Genomic DNA, 17,726 nt, shown 5'->3' on the forward strand with positions numbered 1-17,726 from the left:
ACAGTGAATTCCAGCACATTCTGAGGGAGCTTCTAGAAAACAGGTTCTCTCCTTCTCGCTGGACTGAGTCTCAGAGATGAACAATAGAGTTACTGGCAGTCATCTTGCCACCACATGGCCTGAGAGTAAAGTCATTATGAAGGAGAGCAGAGCTGAGAGATGGAGCATGTTGACCCCTGATTCCACCCACATTTGAAGTCAGCTCTAATCCTGGACCTTTCAGTTATGAAATTATCATTTCTGCTTAAGCCAGTTTGAATCGGAGTGTCACTTTCAAATTAGTTCTGGTGAACAACATAGGTTTAGGGCTAGAAAAGCCCTTATTGGGGTTAATGAAGACCTGTTTTAGGGGTGCCTGGGTGACTCAGTCAGTTAAGTGTCTGCCTTCAGGTTAGGTCATGATCCCAGTGTCCTACATCAGGCTCCCTCCTCAGCGGGGAGTCTGCTTCTCCCTCTCCCTTGGCTGCTCCCCCTGGTTGTGTTCTGTCTCCCTTTCTGTCAAACAAAAAAAAATTAAGTCTTTTTTTTTAAAGATTTTATTTATTTATTCATGAGAGACACAATAGAGAGAGGCAGAGACACAGACAGAGGAAGAAGCAGGCTCCATGCAGGGAGCCTGATGCAGGACTCGATCCTGGGACTCTGGGATCACACCCTGAGCCAAAGGCAGATGCTCAACCACTGAGCCACGCAGACGTCCCCCAAATTAAATCTTTATTAAAAAAAAAAAAAAAGACCTATTCTAGCTAATGTTTCCCAACACTGTGACACATATGATGGCTATTATGCCCTTGCAGAGCACAATCTCATAAAAAAAATCTTACATTTTGATGAAACCCCAAAGTGATGGCTAAGATGTAAAGCATTAAAATAATTTATAATTTTCAGGGCTCAGAAGAGCATGCAACTCTTGATCTTGGGGTCGTGAGTTCCAGCCCCACGTTGGGTGAAAGTTACTTAAATAAATAAAACTTTTTCAAAAAGTTATATTTCACAATTATTTACAATTAATGTGTAAAATAGGTTGCTATGAGCTATGGCAGATTCAATGGGCTGTCACTCGGTTGTTTTTTTTTTTTTTCTCTTCTACTCCAGAAGGCTTTTTAGAGTTCTTATAACAAGAGCTGGCCCAAAGAAAAACATCATAAGCTTAACCTTCAATCTACCTCATTTGTTTAAATAAATAACATTTCAAACTCTAATACTTTCATATCTATTAGCAATAAATTACCAGACATGTGCCATATGTACAACAAAATTCAATACCAGTGGATTGAGATGCCCGGAAGAGAACTGCTTAGTGAATTGGGCTCAGTTTGTTCCTAAGCCATACGAGCTACCTTTAAAACTAATGAATTCTTCATCTATTAGGCCTAGTCTAAATTGGAAAAGAAAAACAAATTTTTTTTTGAAAAGAGAGTTTTTATTTGTCCTCTTTCTCTCCTGAAAGATGGATACCCTTCAAGAATTGTTCTCTCAAAAGCAATTGGATCTTTGATGTGCAAACAGGTTTAGAATCTAGGAGTGGATTCCCCAATTTCAGGCATGGCTGGATTCTAAAGATAAACAACATATTCAAGAATCTTTTTTTTTTTTTTAAGATTTTATTTATTTATTCATGAAAGAGAGAGAGGCAGAGATACAGGCAGTGGGAGAAGCAGGCTCCATGCAGGGAGCCCTACGTGGGACTTGATCCCCGGTCTCCAGGATCACGCCCTGGTCTGAAGGCAGGCGCTAAACCGCTGAACCACCCAGGGCTGCCCCATCTTCAAGAATCTATCTCAGGGTGGCTGGGTGGCTCAGTCGGTTAAGCATCTGACTCTTGGTTTCAGCTCAGGTCAGGATCTCACCGTCTTGAGATCAAGCCCCCTGTAGGGCTTCCTGCTCAGCAGAGAGTCTGCTCAAGACTCTCTCTCCTTCTGTCCCTCCTCCAGCTCCCTCTCTGTAAAATAAACAAATAAGTCTTAAAAAAAAAAAAAATGAAACTAGGGACGCCTGGATGGCTAAGCGGTTGAGCATCTGCCTTTGGCTCAGGGTGGGATCCCGGGATCCGGGATCTGGTACCACATCGGGTTACCTGTAAGGAGGCTGCTTCTCCTTCTGCCTGTGTCTCTGCCTCTCTCTCTGTGTCTCTCATGAATAAATAAATAAAATCTTAAAAAAAAAAAAAAAAGAATACCCCTCTTAGAGATAAAGCAAATATGAAAAGTGTTTATGCTTGGTAGTTCTGGGTAAATATATGGGACTTACTTCGTACTGAACTTGCAGCTTTTATGTAAGTTTGAAATTATTTCAAATTTAAATATTTTTTTCTTAAAAGGAAGCTATCTCTTTTCATCTCTTGGCTTCTTCCCTATGCTTTCTTCACATTTCCTAAATACTTAGGTTAGTTTCCACTAGTTTAGCGATCCCCAAAGAGAGATTATCTTTTCAAACAATTGTAACAAACAATTCAAGTTACTATTTGCTATATACTAAATGTATGTGTCCTCCAAAGATGCCTACGTTGACATCCTAACCCCAATGTGATGGTAGTAGGAGGCAGGCCTTTGGGAGGTCATTGGGTCATGAGGGTAGAGCCCTTATGATGGTATTAGTACTTTTATAAAAGAGACCCTAGAGGGACACCTGGATGGCTCAGTGGTTGAGCATCTGCCTTTGGCTCAGGTCGTGATCCCAGGGTCCTGGGATCGAGTCCTGCATCGGCTCCCCTCAAGGAGTCTGCTTCCCCTCTGCCTATGTCTCTGCCTCTCTCTGTGCCTCTCATAAATAAATAAATAAAGTCTTTGGGAAAAAAAAAAGAGAGAGAGAGAGAGACCCTAGAGAATTCCCTTCCTCCTTCTGCCATGGGAGGACACAAAGCAAAGAACAAGCCATCAATGAATTAGGAAACAAACCCTCACCAGTGAACCTGCTAACAACCTTGATCTTACTTCCCAGCCTCCAGAACAGTGAGAAATAAATTTCTGTTGTTTGCAAGCCACCTAGTCTATAGTATTTTGCTACAGCAGCCCAAATGGACTGAGACAGTGAACCATTAGCCTTTCAAGTCCCTGAGCCAATCACAGTGGGAATGAAATGATCTGATTTGCCAGGACAAGGCACATGCACTTTCCTTAAGCCAAAGGATGAAACCAAATCCTTCCAAACCTCAGAGATGGTTAAACCTCAGGGATGGATGAGTCACCAAAGGAAATCAGGCTATTAATGCCACAGGAGGGCACATGGGTGCTGGAAAGACAGAAACAGCATATCAGAACCCCATCATGTGAACTCTAGGTCCTAGAAGCCCTGCTCAAAGGGAAAGAGGCCAGGGGACTGAGATAACAGGCAAGGAGCAGGCATGCTAAGGGTTAATGAAAACCAACCTGTTCTGCTTCTCTAAAAAGCAGATGTTTAATAAGATCATTTGTTCTGACAGTGCAGGAATGACAAGGGATACAACCAGTTTTGCCACAAACGGCCCATAAATATTCAACATAGAGGAAGACTCATTTACAAAGATGATACAATTTTACTATGATGAGCAGCGCTTTGAGTTTTCAGTGAAACCTGTTCTTGCTTAGTCTAGCCAAAGACCCCTCCCCCCAGGACCCTTCTCCCTCATGGAAGGGGCCCAAAGTCCTTGACATTCTGAGAGTCATGTTACAATACATGTACATATACCTCTTTTTTATTATAAAAGTATTACTGGCGCACCTGGGTGGCTCAGTCACTTGAGCACCTGACTTTCGATTTCAGCTCAGGTCATGATGTCAGGGTCATGAGATCGAGCCCCATTCCAGGCTCTGTGCTGGGCGTGGAGCCTGCTTGAGATTGTCTCTCCCTCTCCTTCTGCCTCTCTCTCCGCCCACCCACTGCTTGCATGCACACACATTCTCTCTCAAATAAATAAATAAACAAAATAAACAATACAGAAGTGTCTATAGTAAAAAAAATGAAAGTTTCCCCCTCTCCAGAGTGCTGTTAACAGTTTGGTACAGAGGGTCCCTGGCTGACTCAATGGGTAGAGCATGTGACTCTTGATCTGGGAGTTGTGAATTTGAGTCCCACATTGGGTGTAGAGATAACTTAAAAATAAAATCTTCAAAAAAAAAAAACAGTTTGGTACATATAATGATAATAATCGTAGGTATATTAGTTAAACCATATATAACATCTATACTGTGTCATGCACTGTTCTAAGCACTTTAACTAGATTACTTCATTTTGCCTTGGTATTAGAATGATATGGGTAACATTGTTTCCATTTTACAGGTGAAGAAATTGAACCTTAGAGAAATGAAGTAGTTTGTAAGATCTCACAACCAAAAAGTGAGAAAATCAACTTTAAACCCAAACAGTCTAACTCTAGAGTATGTGTTATTCCAGATTTTTTAAATGTATATGCATATTTTTGAGTTGTAATTCACATAAAATTAACCAGGTAAAGTGTACATTTCAGTGGTATTTAGTACATTGTTGGGCAAACATTGCCTCTATCTAGTTCCAAAACATTTTCATCACCCCCTGCAAAAATCCCTCTGTACCCATTAAGCAGTCATTCTCCATTTTACCCCATATTTAGCACCTGATAAACATTAACCTACTTTTTGTCTCTATGATTTATCTAATCTGGATGTTTCATATGAATGGAATCATACAATACATTACTTTTTCTGTCTGGCCTATCCACTTTGAATGTTTTCCAGGTACACATACTCTGTAGCGTGAATCAGTACTTCATCCCTTTTTATGGTGGAATGATACTCCTTTGTAGGCATATACCACAATTTGCTTATCTACCCATGTGTTGATTAACACTTGGGTTGTTTCCATCTGCATTAGTCATGGTTCTTCAGAGAAACAGAACAAATAAGATGTGCATATATTTGGAGAGAGATTTATTTTTAAGGAATTGGCTTATGTAATTATGAAGCCTGGCAAGCTCAAAATCTGTGGGATAGGGTGGCAGATTGGTTATCCAGGGAAGAGCTGATATTGCAGTCAAGTCTGAAGGACATCTGCTGGCAGAATGCCTTCTTGCTTCTAGGAAGGCTTTCAACTGCTTGGATGAGGCCCACCCACATTATAGAGGCAGGTCTGCTTTAAATTTCACCAATTTAGGAGCACTTGGGTGCCTCAATTGGTTGAGCATCTGACTCTTGGTTTTGGTTCAGGTCATGATCTCAGAGTTATGAGATAGAGAGATGGAGCGCCACAATGGGTTCTGCACTCAGTGGGAATTCTGCTTGAGATTCTCTCCTTCTCCCTCTCCCTCTGTCCCTCTCCTGCTCATGTGCAGAAGTGCTCTCTTTCTCTCTCTCTCACTAAATGGACAAACAAATTAAATCTTTTTAAAAAATTTCACCAGTTTAAATGTTAATCTCATCCAAAAGACATCCTCACAGGAACATCTAAAATATTTGACCAAATATTTGGGTATAGCCAAGTTGACATATGAAGGAAACCATCATACCACCTTTTGGCTACTGTGATTAGTGTTGATATGAGCATTCATGAACAAGTATTTGAGTCCTGTTTTCAGTTCTGTGGAGTATATACCTAAGAGTTGAATTGCTGGGTCCTATGGTAAACCTATGTTTAACTTTTTTAGGAAGTCCTAAATTGCTTTTCACAGCAGCTGATTGATTTTACATTCCCTTCAACAAGATATGAGGGCCTATCTATTATTTTTTAACTTCCAAAACTGAGATTATGCTATACAAATTTAGGTGCATTTTTGGTGTTTTACACTTAATCTTTCTTGGACATCTTTCTGAGTCAGTACTTATAACTCAGTCTCATTCTCTATGGATAGCAAAGATGCTGAGAACAGCGCCTGGCCCAAGGGATTGTTATATAAATGAATTCTTTGGGATCCCTGGGTGGCGCAGTGGTTTAGCGCCTGCCTTTGGCCCAGAGTGTGATCCTGGAGACCCGGGATTGAATCCCCCGTCAGGCTCCCGGTGCATGGAGCCTGCTTCTGTCTCTGCCTCTCCTTCTGCCTGTGTCTCTGCCTCTCTCTCTCTATGTGACTATCATAAATAAATAAAAAATTTAAAAAAACATTTAAATGAATTCTTCTTCTTCTTCTTCTTCTTCTTCTTCTTCTTCTTCTTCAAGTAAGTACTTTATTGAGTGAAGTCACCATAATTTTATCTCATTCCCCACTAATAAAGATTTAAGTTGCTTTCAATTTTTTTTTTTACATTTTTTTAGGGAAAATATATACAAGCAGGGAGAACAAGCAGTGAATGTCTATGTCCCCACAATCCAGCTACAACAATAAAAAACTCATAACCTCTCCTTTTTTATTTCTGCCCCCTCCTGTTGGACTCCTTGGAATCACATCCCAAACATCATATCATTTTATCTACACATATTTCAGGATATCTAAAAGATTAGTGGCTATTTGTTTAAACATAACCAAACTATTGACAATAATTAGCAATCATTCCTTAATTAGCCAACCAGTGTTCAGATTTCCCCAAATGTCTCATATTTTGAATGGTTGGAATTGAGCCAGATTACAAAAAATTTGGTTACTATATCTCTTAAATCTCTTTGAATATATAATTTCTCCCTCTGTCTTTAATTTCTCTTACCTTTTATTTTTTTTAAAGATTTTATTTATTTAAGAAAGAGCAAGCACACAAGCTGGAGAAGAGGCAGACAGAGAGGGAGAAGTCGATTCCCCCCTGAGCATGGAGCTCAGTTCAGGACTTGATCCTAGGACCCTGGGAACATGACCTGAGCTGAAGGCAGACGCTCAGCCAACTGAGCCAGCCAGGCGCCCTTCTTACACTTTATATGTAGAAAAAAAAAAACCATTGTCTGCAATTTTTAAGACTCATTTTGAAATGGCAAGGAAGTTCCTGTTAGAGCTTGTGTCAGGTCAGTGAAGCCCTTCCCCACCCGTCACACTGTGAAGCAATCCATGTCCCTCTGCTTAACTGTGTGGCCCCCCACACCCAGCTTTCTTCTGGGCTGCAGCCCCACAGAGCAAAACAAACAAAACATATGGTAAATCATCCAGTCCTTGAATTTGGTCAGTAAATTCCTCCTCCCTTCCAGAGAGGACATTTTGAAATAGTTGGGGAAAGAAAGAAATTCAAGGATGCAGACATAGACACTGGAAAGGTCAATGAGTTGCAGTGGGTTAGGTAGTGGGCTGTGGTTGTGGGTTGAATGGTCGCCACCCCCATAAAAGATACCCTTGCCCCTGAAAACTGTGAATATGGCTTTATTTGGAAAGAGAGTTTTGCAGATGTAATTAAGTTAATGACCCTGAGATGAGATAATTTTGGATTATCTGGCCCCTAAATAACACATGTTCTTATAAGAGGCACGCAGCGAAGGCCATGTAACCCTGGAGGCAGAGATTGGAGTGATGCAGTCACAGACCAAGGAGTGTGGATAGCCACCAGAAGCTGGAAGAGGCAAGATACAAGCTCTGTTCTAGAGTCTTTGGTGGGAGCATAACCCTGCTGATAACTTCACTTCAGACTTCTAGTCTCCAGAACTGTGAAGAGAATACATTGCTGCTGCTTCAAGCCCCCCAGCTTATGGTAATTTGTTAGAGCAGCTTCAGGGAGCTAATAGGGTCACATACTAAGGGCCCCATCTAGGAAAGGCATTTAGGGGAAGCAGGGCCCCTGGATTTCCACCTGTGAAATAAAAAGAAATATGTATATTGTTTTCTGCCCATGGTTCCTGACACAAAGCTCCTAAATCCTTTGGAGTTTCCTATAGTGTTTTTTTGTTCTAATGAGATGATTCTTGGTGAGCTCCTAGATGGAGGCTGGTCACCAGAAAGACCAAGCTATGATTAAAATTTTCATCCTCCAGAGAGGGGAAAGGGGCTGTAAATGGAGTTAATGGTTTATCCTGTCTAGGGGCCTCTGGGTGGCTTAGTGGTTGAGCATCTGCCTTTGGCTTAGGTCCTGATCCTGGGGTCCTGGGATCTAGTACTGCATCAGACTTCCAGGAAGGAGCCTGCTTCTCCCTCTGCTTATGTCTCTGCTTCTCTCTCTGTCTCTCATGAATAAATAAATAAAATCTTAAAAAAACAATTTATCCAGTCTATATGATGAAGCCTCCATAAAAATCCCAACTGAATGGTTTTTGGGGGCTCCTGGGCTGGTGGATCTCTATAAACCCCAACTCCATGATGACAGAAGCTTCTGTACCTGGGACCCTTCCAGACTTCACCCTATGTATCTCTTCTCTGGTTGTTCATCTGTTTCCTTTATCACATCCTTTATTATATCATAAACTGGTAAACACAAGTATGTGTTTCCCTGAGTTCTACTAGCTGCTTTAGCATAAGATCGAATCCAGAGAGAGATCATAGGAACCTCAAGTTGTAATCAAATTAGACAGAAATCGTGGGCAACCAGGGAGAGGATGTCTTTCTAACACCCCACAACGTGGATGGTTCCTCCTTCTGAGGAGCCAGGTGGCCTCCGCAGGATTGTCCACTTCCTGCCCTGTCTCTTATAAAGTATAACATCATCTTGAAAAACACCGGGGGAGGTGTCACACAGGGCCCAAGGGCCCCAAGCTCACACCACATCAGTCTGATAGGTGTTTTCTGAAGTTTTTTCAATCTGCCTTTCCTGTTCAGAGGTGTTTCCTACAGCCAAGAGAATAAGTAAACTGCAGAGGTCTACAATCATTTGTTCACTGGGTCATTCATTTACTTAAGACATGCATACTGAGTGTCCTCTTGGGGTCAGGCATTGGGCTGTGTTCTGGGCACACAAAGCTGAATCAGATCCAGTACTTTTTTTTTTTACAGAAACAGAGGCAGAGCCAGAGGGAAATACCAGGTAAATCATTACAATACTGTGTGGTAGGGGGCACCTGGGTGGCTCAGTCGGTTGGGCACCTGACTTTCAATTTCTGCTCAGGTTGTGATCTTGGGTCCCTGCAATCAGGCCCCATGTTCGGGCCTCCTCTCTGCAGGCTGGGAGTCTGCTTAGATATTCTCTCTTTCCTTCTGCCCCTTCCCACACTCTAGTTTACTCTCTTTCAAATGAATAAATAAGTCTTTAAATAATAATAATAACAAAAACATGTGGCAAGTGTATGGGTGCCAGAAGTGGTACCAAGAAGAGAGCCTAACCCAGACTGGAGAGGGAGATTCACAAAAGGCTCAGCAGTTGTATGAAGTGTGCTAGCCACAAACCACATGTGGCTTTTAAACTTTTTTTAAGAAAGATTTTATTTATTTATTTGAGAGAGAGAGAATGAGCGAGCACAAGTAGGGGGGAGAGACAGAGAGAGAGAGGGAGAAGCAGACTCCCCACTGAGCAGGGAGCCTGCCGTGGGACTTGATCCCAGGATCATGATCTGAGCCAAAGGCAAACACTTAATCAACTGAGCCACCCAGGCACCCTGGCTTTTAAACTTTAAATTAATTAAATAATATTGAAAATTCAGGTTCTACTAGCCCCATTTCAAGTGCTCAGTAGCCACATGTATATTACAGGGCACTTCCATCATGGTAGAAAGTTCTATTGGAAGATGCTGGTCTAGGCTGAGGCTGACAAAAGAGGAGTTATCCAGGACTGGGGGTGGGAGGAAGTATTTCCCCAGAAGTCCCTATAAAACAGCCTTTGGATACCAAACATAGTACAGCTGCTGTGGGAGGTGTCCAGGCCTTTCTGCGGGGCCTTGCCAGTCATCTTGAATTCCTGGCAAAGGACAACATGGGAGCCGCTGGAGCATTTAACCAGGTGAGTAGCATCATCAGATTTGAGTTTTGGAAAATGGATTGGAGGAGGAGTAAGACAGGGGCGGGGCAGGAGGAACACTACCCTCCACTACCACACTCCTCCAGAATCTTGGACCAGCTGAAGTGGTAGCAATGTGGCTGGAGAGAGATTTAGGGCATGTGGGTGATCAATTGGGGATCATGGTGTGTGAAGAAGAGGGAACCAAGCTTAGGGCTTGTGCTAAGTGGATGGCACTAACAGTTCCCTTTATCTGATGTGGAATCTGAAGAAGAGGATGAGAAACTTTTTTTTTCAGTGTTAGTACTTAAGGGAGTGGGTTTCAGTTGTCTGGAGGCCCTCATTCCTCAAAAATACCCGCTCTGCGGCTCACCGCAGAACACACTAGAGAGAACACATGGGCTTTGAGCCTGCAGGATTCCTGAGGGAAACAACAGGCAGCTCTGTGGCTCCAGAGCAGGCAGGAGGGCTGGGTGGGATTGGGGTGTGGGAGGGCAACAAAAGCCTGTTGCTTCTCTCTCTCTCTTTTTCAACTATTCCCCTGATCCTTCAGGATGCTGCTCACTCCTAAATGGCTCCCTGCTGCCTCCAAGTTCAAAGTCCCCTGTAAGATAGCTCCACTCAGAGCTATGTGGCCTATTCTCAGACTCCATGATTCCCAACTCAGATGCCTGTCTTTCCACTTCTTCTACACTCTTCATAGTGTTTGGAATGTCTGTTCCTTCCGTTTCTGCCTCTACAAATTTTAATAGCTCTCCGTCATTCCCCTCATTCACAAAACTCCCATGGACCAGTTGTATTTTTTTCAAACACATTTTAACATAAGTTTGTAGGGGCACCTGGGTGGCTCAGCAGTTGGGCGTCTGCTTTTGGCTCAGGGCGTGATCCTGGGGTCCTGGGATCGAGTCCTGCATCAGGCTTCCTTCATGGAGCCTGCTTTTCCCTCTACCTGTGTCTCTGCTGCCCTGTGTATGTCTCTCATGAATAAATAAATAAAATCTTTAAAATAAATAAATATAGTTGTAGCCACGAAGTCAAAATATATGTGTGTATTACACCATCCACAATAACCTCACATATCATTTGTGGTGTGTATGCTATATATATATTTTTTAAGATTTTATTTATTTATTCATGAGCTACAGAGAGAGAGAGAGGCAGAGACACAGGCAGAGGGAGAAGCAGGCTCCATGCAGGGAGCCCGATGTGGGACTCGATTCCAGGTCTCCAGGATCACACCCCGGGCTGCAGGTGGTGCTAAACCACTGTGCCACCAGGGTTGCCCTGTATGCTATATTTTGAAGAATATTACCTCAATCTGCTTATTCAATGTGCTTCTTAAAATTGTTATTTATGTAGTTGTTTTATTTCCCACTAAACACTTAGCTCCAGACAATTAATAATATCTTCCTCATTTGGAGGATTCTGAAGCATCAGGCAACAACCTTAGAGGTTCATTCAATCTGTTCATTCTTAAATCAAAAAAGCCTCAATTTGCATCAGGCACTGTGATTAGTAACTAGGAGTAAAAATAAGATCAATAATAAAATTTGGTTTACATTTTAAAAGACTATTTCTTTCTTTATTTTTTTTTAAAGATTTTATTTATTTATTCACGATAGACATAGAGAGAGAGAGAGGCAGAGACACAGGCAGAGGGAGAAGCAGGCTCCATGCCAGGAGCCTGACATGGGACTTGATCCCGGGACCCCAGGATCATGCCCTGGGCCAAAGGCAGGCGCCAAACCGCTGAGCCACCCAGGGATCCCCAAGACTATTTCTTTATTTTATTATTATTTTTTAAGATTTTATTTGTTAAAAAAAAAAAAAAAGATCTTATTTGTTTATTTGACAGAGGGAGAGAGGAAGAGAGAGCACCAGCAGGGGGAAGGGCAGAAGAAGGAGAAGCAGACTTCCCGCAGAGCAGGGAGCCCGAAGTGTAGCTCAGGACCTCAAGATCATGACCTGACCCAAAGGCAGATGCTTAATCACCTGAGCCACAGCACCCCAGACTATTTCTTTTTTTTTTTTTTTTAGAGAGAGGTTTTATATTCACAGCAAAACTGAGGGAAGGATACAGAGAGTTCCCATATCCCCTAGTCCCACACATGCACAGCTTCTCCTATTCTCAATAGCAGACTTTCAGGGAAATGGAAACCTATTCTTTTTTCCTTAATCCTCTGCCTTCCGTAGAATTCTGCAAAGAGAAAGAGAAGGTGCTTTCGCAAGAATGTGGAAAAAGACAGGTGTTAGTCATTTGAGAAAAGGGAAGCACTCTGTGTTTACAAGAATCCTAACAGTGTCTGCTCACATAGAATGAGGAATACTAAAAAAAAAAAAAAAAAAAAAAAGAGAATGAGGAATACTTTCCATTTGTTGAAAAATCCAGCCTGATGGTATTCAGGTATTTACCAAGAACATGGACTCTGTCTCCAAGGACCTCTTGGATTAGCAGGGGGGCTACACGGACATGTTCGATGGATGTATTATTTATTAGAAGTTATGAGACTAACAAGGTGTGAGGAGAAAAAGTAGCAGGATGGCATTGGAAAGATACACAAGGCCCATCCGTGAAGAGCCTTGTATACCAATCTGACAAATGTGACTTTTAGCCTAGAGCAGATGTGGCAAACTTAAAATCCCACAGAAACCAGGCATGTAAATGAGTGAAGCTGACTAGGTAATAGGGAGTGGTGGGACTGGGGCAAAATGGAGAATGCCCCTGACACAGGGAGCGGCTACTCTCAGCTCCAGCTGATGGTTACTGTGTGGCCCAGAGCAGCCAGATCTTCCAGTTTTCCAAGAAAGTCTGGAAATCCAGGTTTTTATAGGACAGTTCTAAGGGGTTTTTTTGGTTTTGTTTTTTAAGTTTTGATTATTTATTGGACAGAGAGAAAGAGAGCACAAGTAGGCAGAGCAGCAGGCAGAGGGAGAGGGAGAAGCAGGCTTTCTGCTGAGCAGGGAGCTCAATGCGGGGCTGGATTCCAAGACCTGGGGATCATGACCTGAGCCGAAGGCAGACACTTAACCCACTGGAGCCTCTCAGGCGCCCCAGGACAGTTCTAAGTTCTTAAAACATGTGGCCCAAAACCAACTGGCTTTAGAACCAGATATGGCTCACAGGCCATACACCAATCACCTTGGCAGCTTGAAGGGAGCAGATGAAGGTTTTTTTTTTTATAAAAGGATATGATCCCATCTGTGCTTTAGAAAAAAATCACATGGTGGTGTGGGAAAGGAATTACAGGGAATAGATTAGAGGAAAGGAAACCAGTCAGGAAACTCTCAATAGTTTCTACAGGTGGAAGGTGGCAGCAGCCACAGTGGGGTGGGGGGAGATGTCGTGGCTGATCTGGAGTCCAGGATTCAGTGGAAGGAACTTTGCTTTAATCAGCAACTGGAAAAAGGAGTATATGCATTTTCTCAATGTATTTCCCGCCCCTGCACCCCTTTCCTAAGCTAGGAACTGAAAGGAATAGGGCAGATAGATCATCTCTAAAGCCAAAGGATAGGACATTTTAGTAAAATCTCTGGGCTTGGGTGCAGTCTCTTTTTACCTATGATTATTTTAGAGATAGACTCCTTGACCAACTGCCCAACCCTCACTCGCCCCACCAATGCGCTCAGCACATAGTTAAAATTAAAAGCATATCCATCATTTGGTATTTGGCTCTTTTGAACGACCAGTGGAAAACTCAGAGCCAAATCCTCTTTTGCAAACAGCAGAGAGAGGAACCGGCTCCCCAAGAGGCTGTTGTGTGGAGACAGACTCATGAGAGGTGACCAGCTCCATTGCATGGTCTTGTTAGTTGTGTAACGGATCACTTGGGTTCAGGGAAGGATGCAAAGGGCAGGGGTGTGAATGCAGGGAAGAAGACGCACTCCACAGAGTTTTTCTAACACCCAACAAGTGCTACTTTTAGCTTTGTTAGCTAAAAATAAGCTCGAAAAAAGCTTTTCTAGCTTTTTTTCCCCCCTCCACAGACCCTTCTGAATTTTAAGTGCTGTATTTTTTAGTGTGGGCAGCGGAAATGGGTCTGAGGAGCTGTGCAGCAAAGCCTCCCCCTCTGGCACCGCCTGGGAGAGCCCCATGGGATAGGGAGAGGACGGGGCAGTCAGGCAAAGGTTAGGGGCAGAGGCCCAGAACGGCTCCAGGAAATGTTTGTATTTCTCCACCGGGAGGGAGGACAAACAAGCTTTTTTCATGCCTTCTGGGCAGCTTTGCATGCTCTCCAGCGCAGGAGTCTGAAGAGCAAGAGTGAGGCTGGAAAGAAAAACCGTTCTGGGGCTGGACCCAGCAACTGCTCCATGAATCTCACCGGACCTGCCTGCCGCCCAGAAATGACCGCTTGCATTTCTCCATGCTTCACCTGGTGGGGAGACAGGTAGCCTGGGACAGCCTGCCAAGGAAGGACCTCCCTGAGTCTCTCATCCCCTGGCTGAAGTCTCTGTCTTCCCAGCGGTGGCTGTGTCCACCCACACGTGCAGTCGGTACCTGCATCCCAGGCTGAAGAAGTCGAGAAACCAGCAGCTGGGTGAGTGGTAGCCTTCAGATAAGCGTCTGTGTCTCTGTGGGGACTCCCAGCACCCTCCCCCCTGCACACGGGACACCGTCCACTGTCCACCATGGACAACGGGTCGTGCTGCCTCATCGAGGGGGACCCCATCTCTCAGGTGATGCCACCGCTGCTGATCCTGGCCTTCGTGCTGGGCGCACTGGGCAATGGCATGGCCCTCTGTGGTTTCTGCTTTTACATGAAGACCTGGAAGCCGAGCACTATTTACCTTTTTAACCTGGCCGTGGCCGACTTCCTTCTCATGATCTGCCTGCCCTTCCGGACAGACTACTACTGGAGACACAGGCAATGGGCCTTTGAGGACATTCCGTGTCGGGTGGCGCTCTTCATGCTGGCCATGAACAGGGCTGGGAGCATCATCTTCCTCACTGTGGTGGCGGTGGACAGGTACTTCAAAGTGGTCCACCCCCACCACGTGCTGAACACCATTTCCAACCGGACTGCAGCTGGCATCGTCTGTGCCCTTTGGATCATGGTCATCCTGGGCACTCTCTACCTTTTGATGGAGAACCATCTGTGCGTGCATGAGAAGACCATATCTTGTGAGAGCTTCATCATGGAGTCAGCCAATGGCTGGCACGACATCATGTTCCAGCTGGAATTCTTCCTCCCTCTCGGCATCATCCTGTTCTGCTCCTTCAGGATTATTTGGAGTCTGAAGCAGAGGCGGCAGCTGGCCAGGCAGACTCGGATGAAGAAGGCTACCCGGTTCATCATGGTTGTGGCGGTTGTGTTCATCACGTGCTACCTGCCCAGCGTGTCGGCCAGACTCTATTTCCTCTGGACGGTGCCCTCGAGTGCCTGCGACCCCTCTGTCCACGTAGCCCTCCACATCACCCTCAGCTTCACCTACATGAACAGCATGCTGGATCCTCTGGTGTATTATTTTTCGAGTCCTGTATTCCCCAAATTCTACACCAAGCTCAAGATCCGCGGTTTGCGACCAAAGAGTCCAGGGCACTCCAAGACCCAGAGGCCGGAAGAGATGCCAATCCCAAAGCTCTGTCGCAAGAGTTGTGTCCGTGTGGCAAGCAGCTTCCAGAGCCAATCCAACGAGCAGCAAGATCTTCAAATGTGTGGAATGGCACTGAAACAGGCAGACAGGCAAAACCCAAGGAGGACAGACAAACAGACTTAGAAATAGTTCGTGCCAAGGGGGTGAGAAGACTTTGAAAATGCCACCCTTCCTCAGCTGTATCCTCCTCACTCTATCTGGAAGTGGAATCCAGGTCACTATGGCTTTTTGGAAGGTTCCAGTTGAAAAGTGAGTGGGTTACCTTTCTAGGACCCAGTTACAAGGACAGGACAGTATGTGCACAGAACGGAGCATGTGTGTATTGGGTGGGGCTATGGGAAGAGCTCAGTTTCTGGGCAGTTTCAAGTGGCTGAGTAAATAGGTATCAATATGTACAGGGGACATATCCTTTTTCTGGGAGCATCAGTGAACTTAATGACTTAGCAGTATTTCCTATCCTCTGACCTTAAGTTGTTACTTGTTTTGGAAAGTAGATTCCAGAGTAAGTCAATAGCTTGATATTAGGCTGAGTGAGGCTCTTTCGAGGCAGTTGTCTTGATCCTGACGAATTTCATCTTCACAGGGCCCCTCTGTATGGCTCTGATTTCTCAGTAGCCCAAGAAGAAGGGCAGCAAAACCATCTGCTCTGATCTTCTCTGACCTCTGCATTTTTCTGCAAGTCTTTGCATTTCAAAGAAGGTGCTGAGGGATCTGTTTCCAGGGAGAGCTGAGCGCTTGAAAAAAAATCCCATTGGCCTTTGCAAAGGGCTGAGCCCAGGGTGATTGCTTCTGACTGCTTGTTATATGACTACGAGTTGAGATTACTTATTCATTCATTTTCCAAGTATCTACTGAATTCATATACATGCTGGGCACTGTGCTAGTCTCCCTTTTACCTGGAGGGTTGTTAGTCAAGCCCTGTGTGACAGCAAAGTATCTGGGGGGAGGGGGGGCAAACAGAAAGGTTAATACTCTCTCTCTTACTAACCTCTCAGGGAATATAGTTTCTAGACCTGTTCATTGCAAACATCAGTATGTTTCTCTCGTTTCAGATTTCTGTACAAACACTAAAGGGTGGGAAGGGTGATGTCCCTTATGCACATGAATTTTCCACACGTGTACTTGGAGCCCTCAAAACTGAATGATTCTATGGAATGACAGGCTGCCCGGGCCTTGGATTAGGGGGAAGGAGTCCAAGCCATCTTTAGCTCTGTTCTCAAGCCACAGAGTGGTGAAAGTCATTCTTGGCTCTTTTGTTTACACATTCTCAAATTTCCAGGGTACTCTCTGCCCCAGATGACCTTACCAGATTTTAGTTCTTTGGCCTTGAAACACTCCTATCAGCTGTCTTTATTATTTCCTTTTGCAGAGGCACTCCATACCCAGCAATGAAAAGTATGGGGTCTGGAAAGTCAGATGAACCTAAATTTGAATCCCAGCTCAACCACTTACTAGATGTATAATCTGAGGGCAGGTTTTTTTTAAATAAATTTATTTTTTATTGGTGTTCAATTTGCCAACATATAGAATAACACCCAGTGCTCATCTCGTCAAGTGCCTACCTCAGTGTCTGTCACCCAGTCACCCCCACCCCCCCGCCCACCTCCCCTTCCACTACCCCTAGTTCGTTTCCCAGAGTTAGGAGTCTCTCATGTTCTGTCTCCCTTTCTGATATTTCCCACTCATTTTTTTCTCCTTTCCTCTTTATTCCCTTTCACTATTTTTTATATTCCCCAAATGAATGAGACCATATAATGTTGTCCTTCTCCGATTGACTTCACTCAGCATAATACCCTCCAGGTCCATCCACGTTGAAGCAAATGGTGGGTATTTGTCGTTTCTAATGGCTGAGGAATATTCCATTGTATACATAGACCACAGCTTCTTTATCCATTCATCTTTCGATGGGCACCGAGGCTCCTTCCACAGTTTGGCTATTGTGGACATTGCTGCTAGAAACATCGGGGTGCAGGTGTCCCAGCGTTTCACTGCATCTGTATCTTTGGGGTAAATCCCCAGCAGTGCAACTGCTGGGTCGTAGGGCAGGTCTATTTTTAACTCTTTGAGGAACCTCCACACAGTTTTCCAGAGTGGCTGCACCAGTTCACATTCCCACCTGAGGGCAGATTTTATTTAAACCTTCAGCTTCCATTTTCTTCATATGTCAAACAGAAGTAACAATAACGTAGATGTCAAGAGGTTGGTGGGCAGATTCCATGAACGTAAGCTCCCGAAGCACAGGGGTGCTTTTTAAAAAATTTTTTTAATTTAAATTCAATTTGCCATTATATAGTATAACACTCACTCCCCATCCCTCACTCAAGTGCCCTCCTTAGTGCCTGTCACCCAGTCACCCCATCCCCCCACTCACCTCCCCTTCTGCAACCCTTTGTCTCCCAGAGTTAGGAGTCTCTC

The 17,726-nt window shown here is 44.2% G+C and overlaps 1 protein-coding gene across 1 annotated transcript; it reads left to right on the forward strand.

The window, feature by feature from the left end:
* Positions 1-14,345: 14,345 nt before the first annotated feature.
* HCAR1 (hydroxycarboxylic acid receptor 1) lies at positions 14,346-15,434 on the forward strand. Its single transcript, NM_001145231.1, is given in 1 exon segment — positions 14,346-15,434. A coding segment is annotated over 1 exon segment (1,089 nt).
* The last annotated feature ends 2,292 nt before the right edge of the window (positions 15,435-17,726 follow it).

This window comes from Canis lupus, chromosome 26, assembly GCF_011100685.1.
Source record: "Canis lupus familiaris isolate Mischka breed German Shepherd chromosome 26, alternate assembly UU_Cfam_GSD_1.0, whole genome shotgun sequence".
NCBI classification, from domain to species: Eukaryota; Metazoa; Chordata; class Mammalia; order Carnivora; family Canidae; genus Canis; species Canis lupus.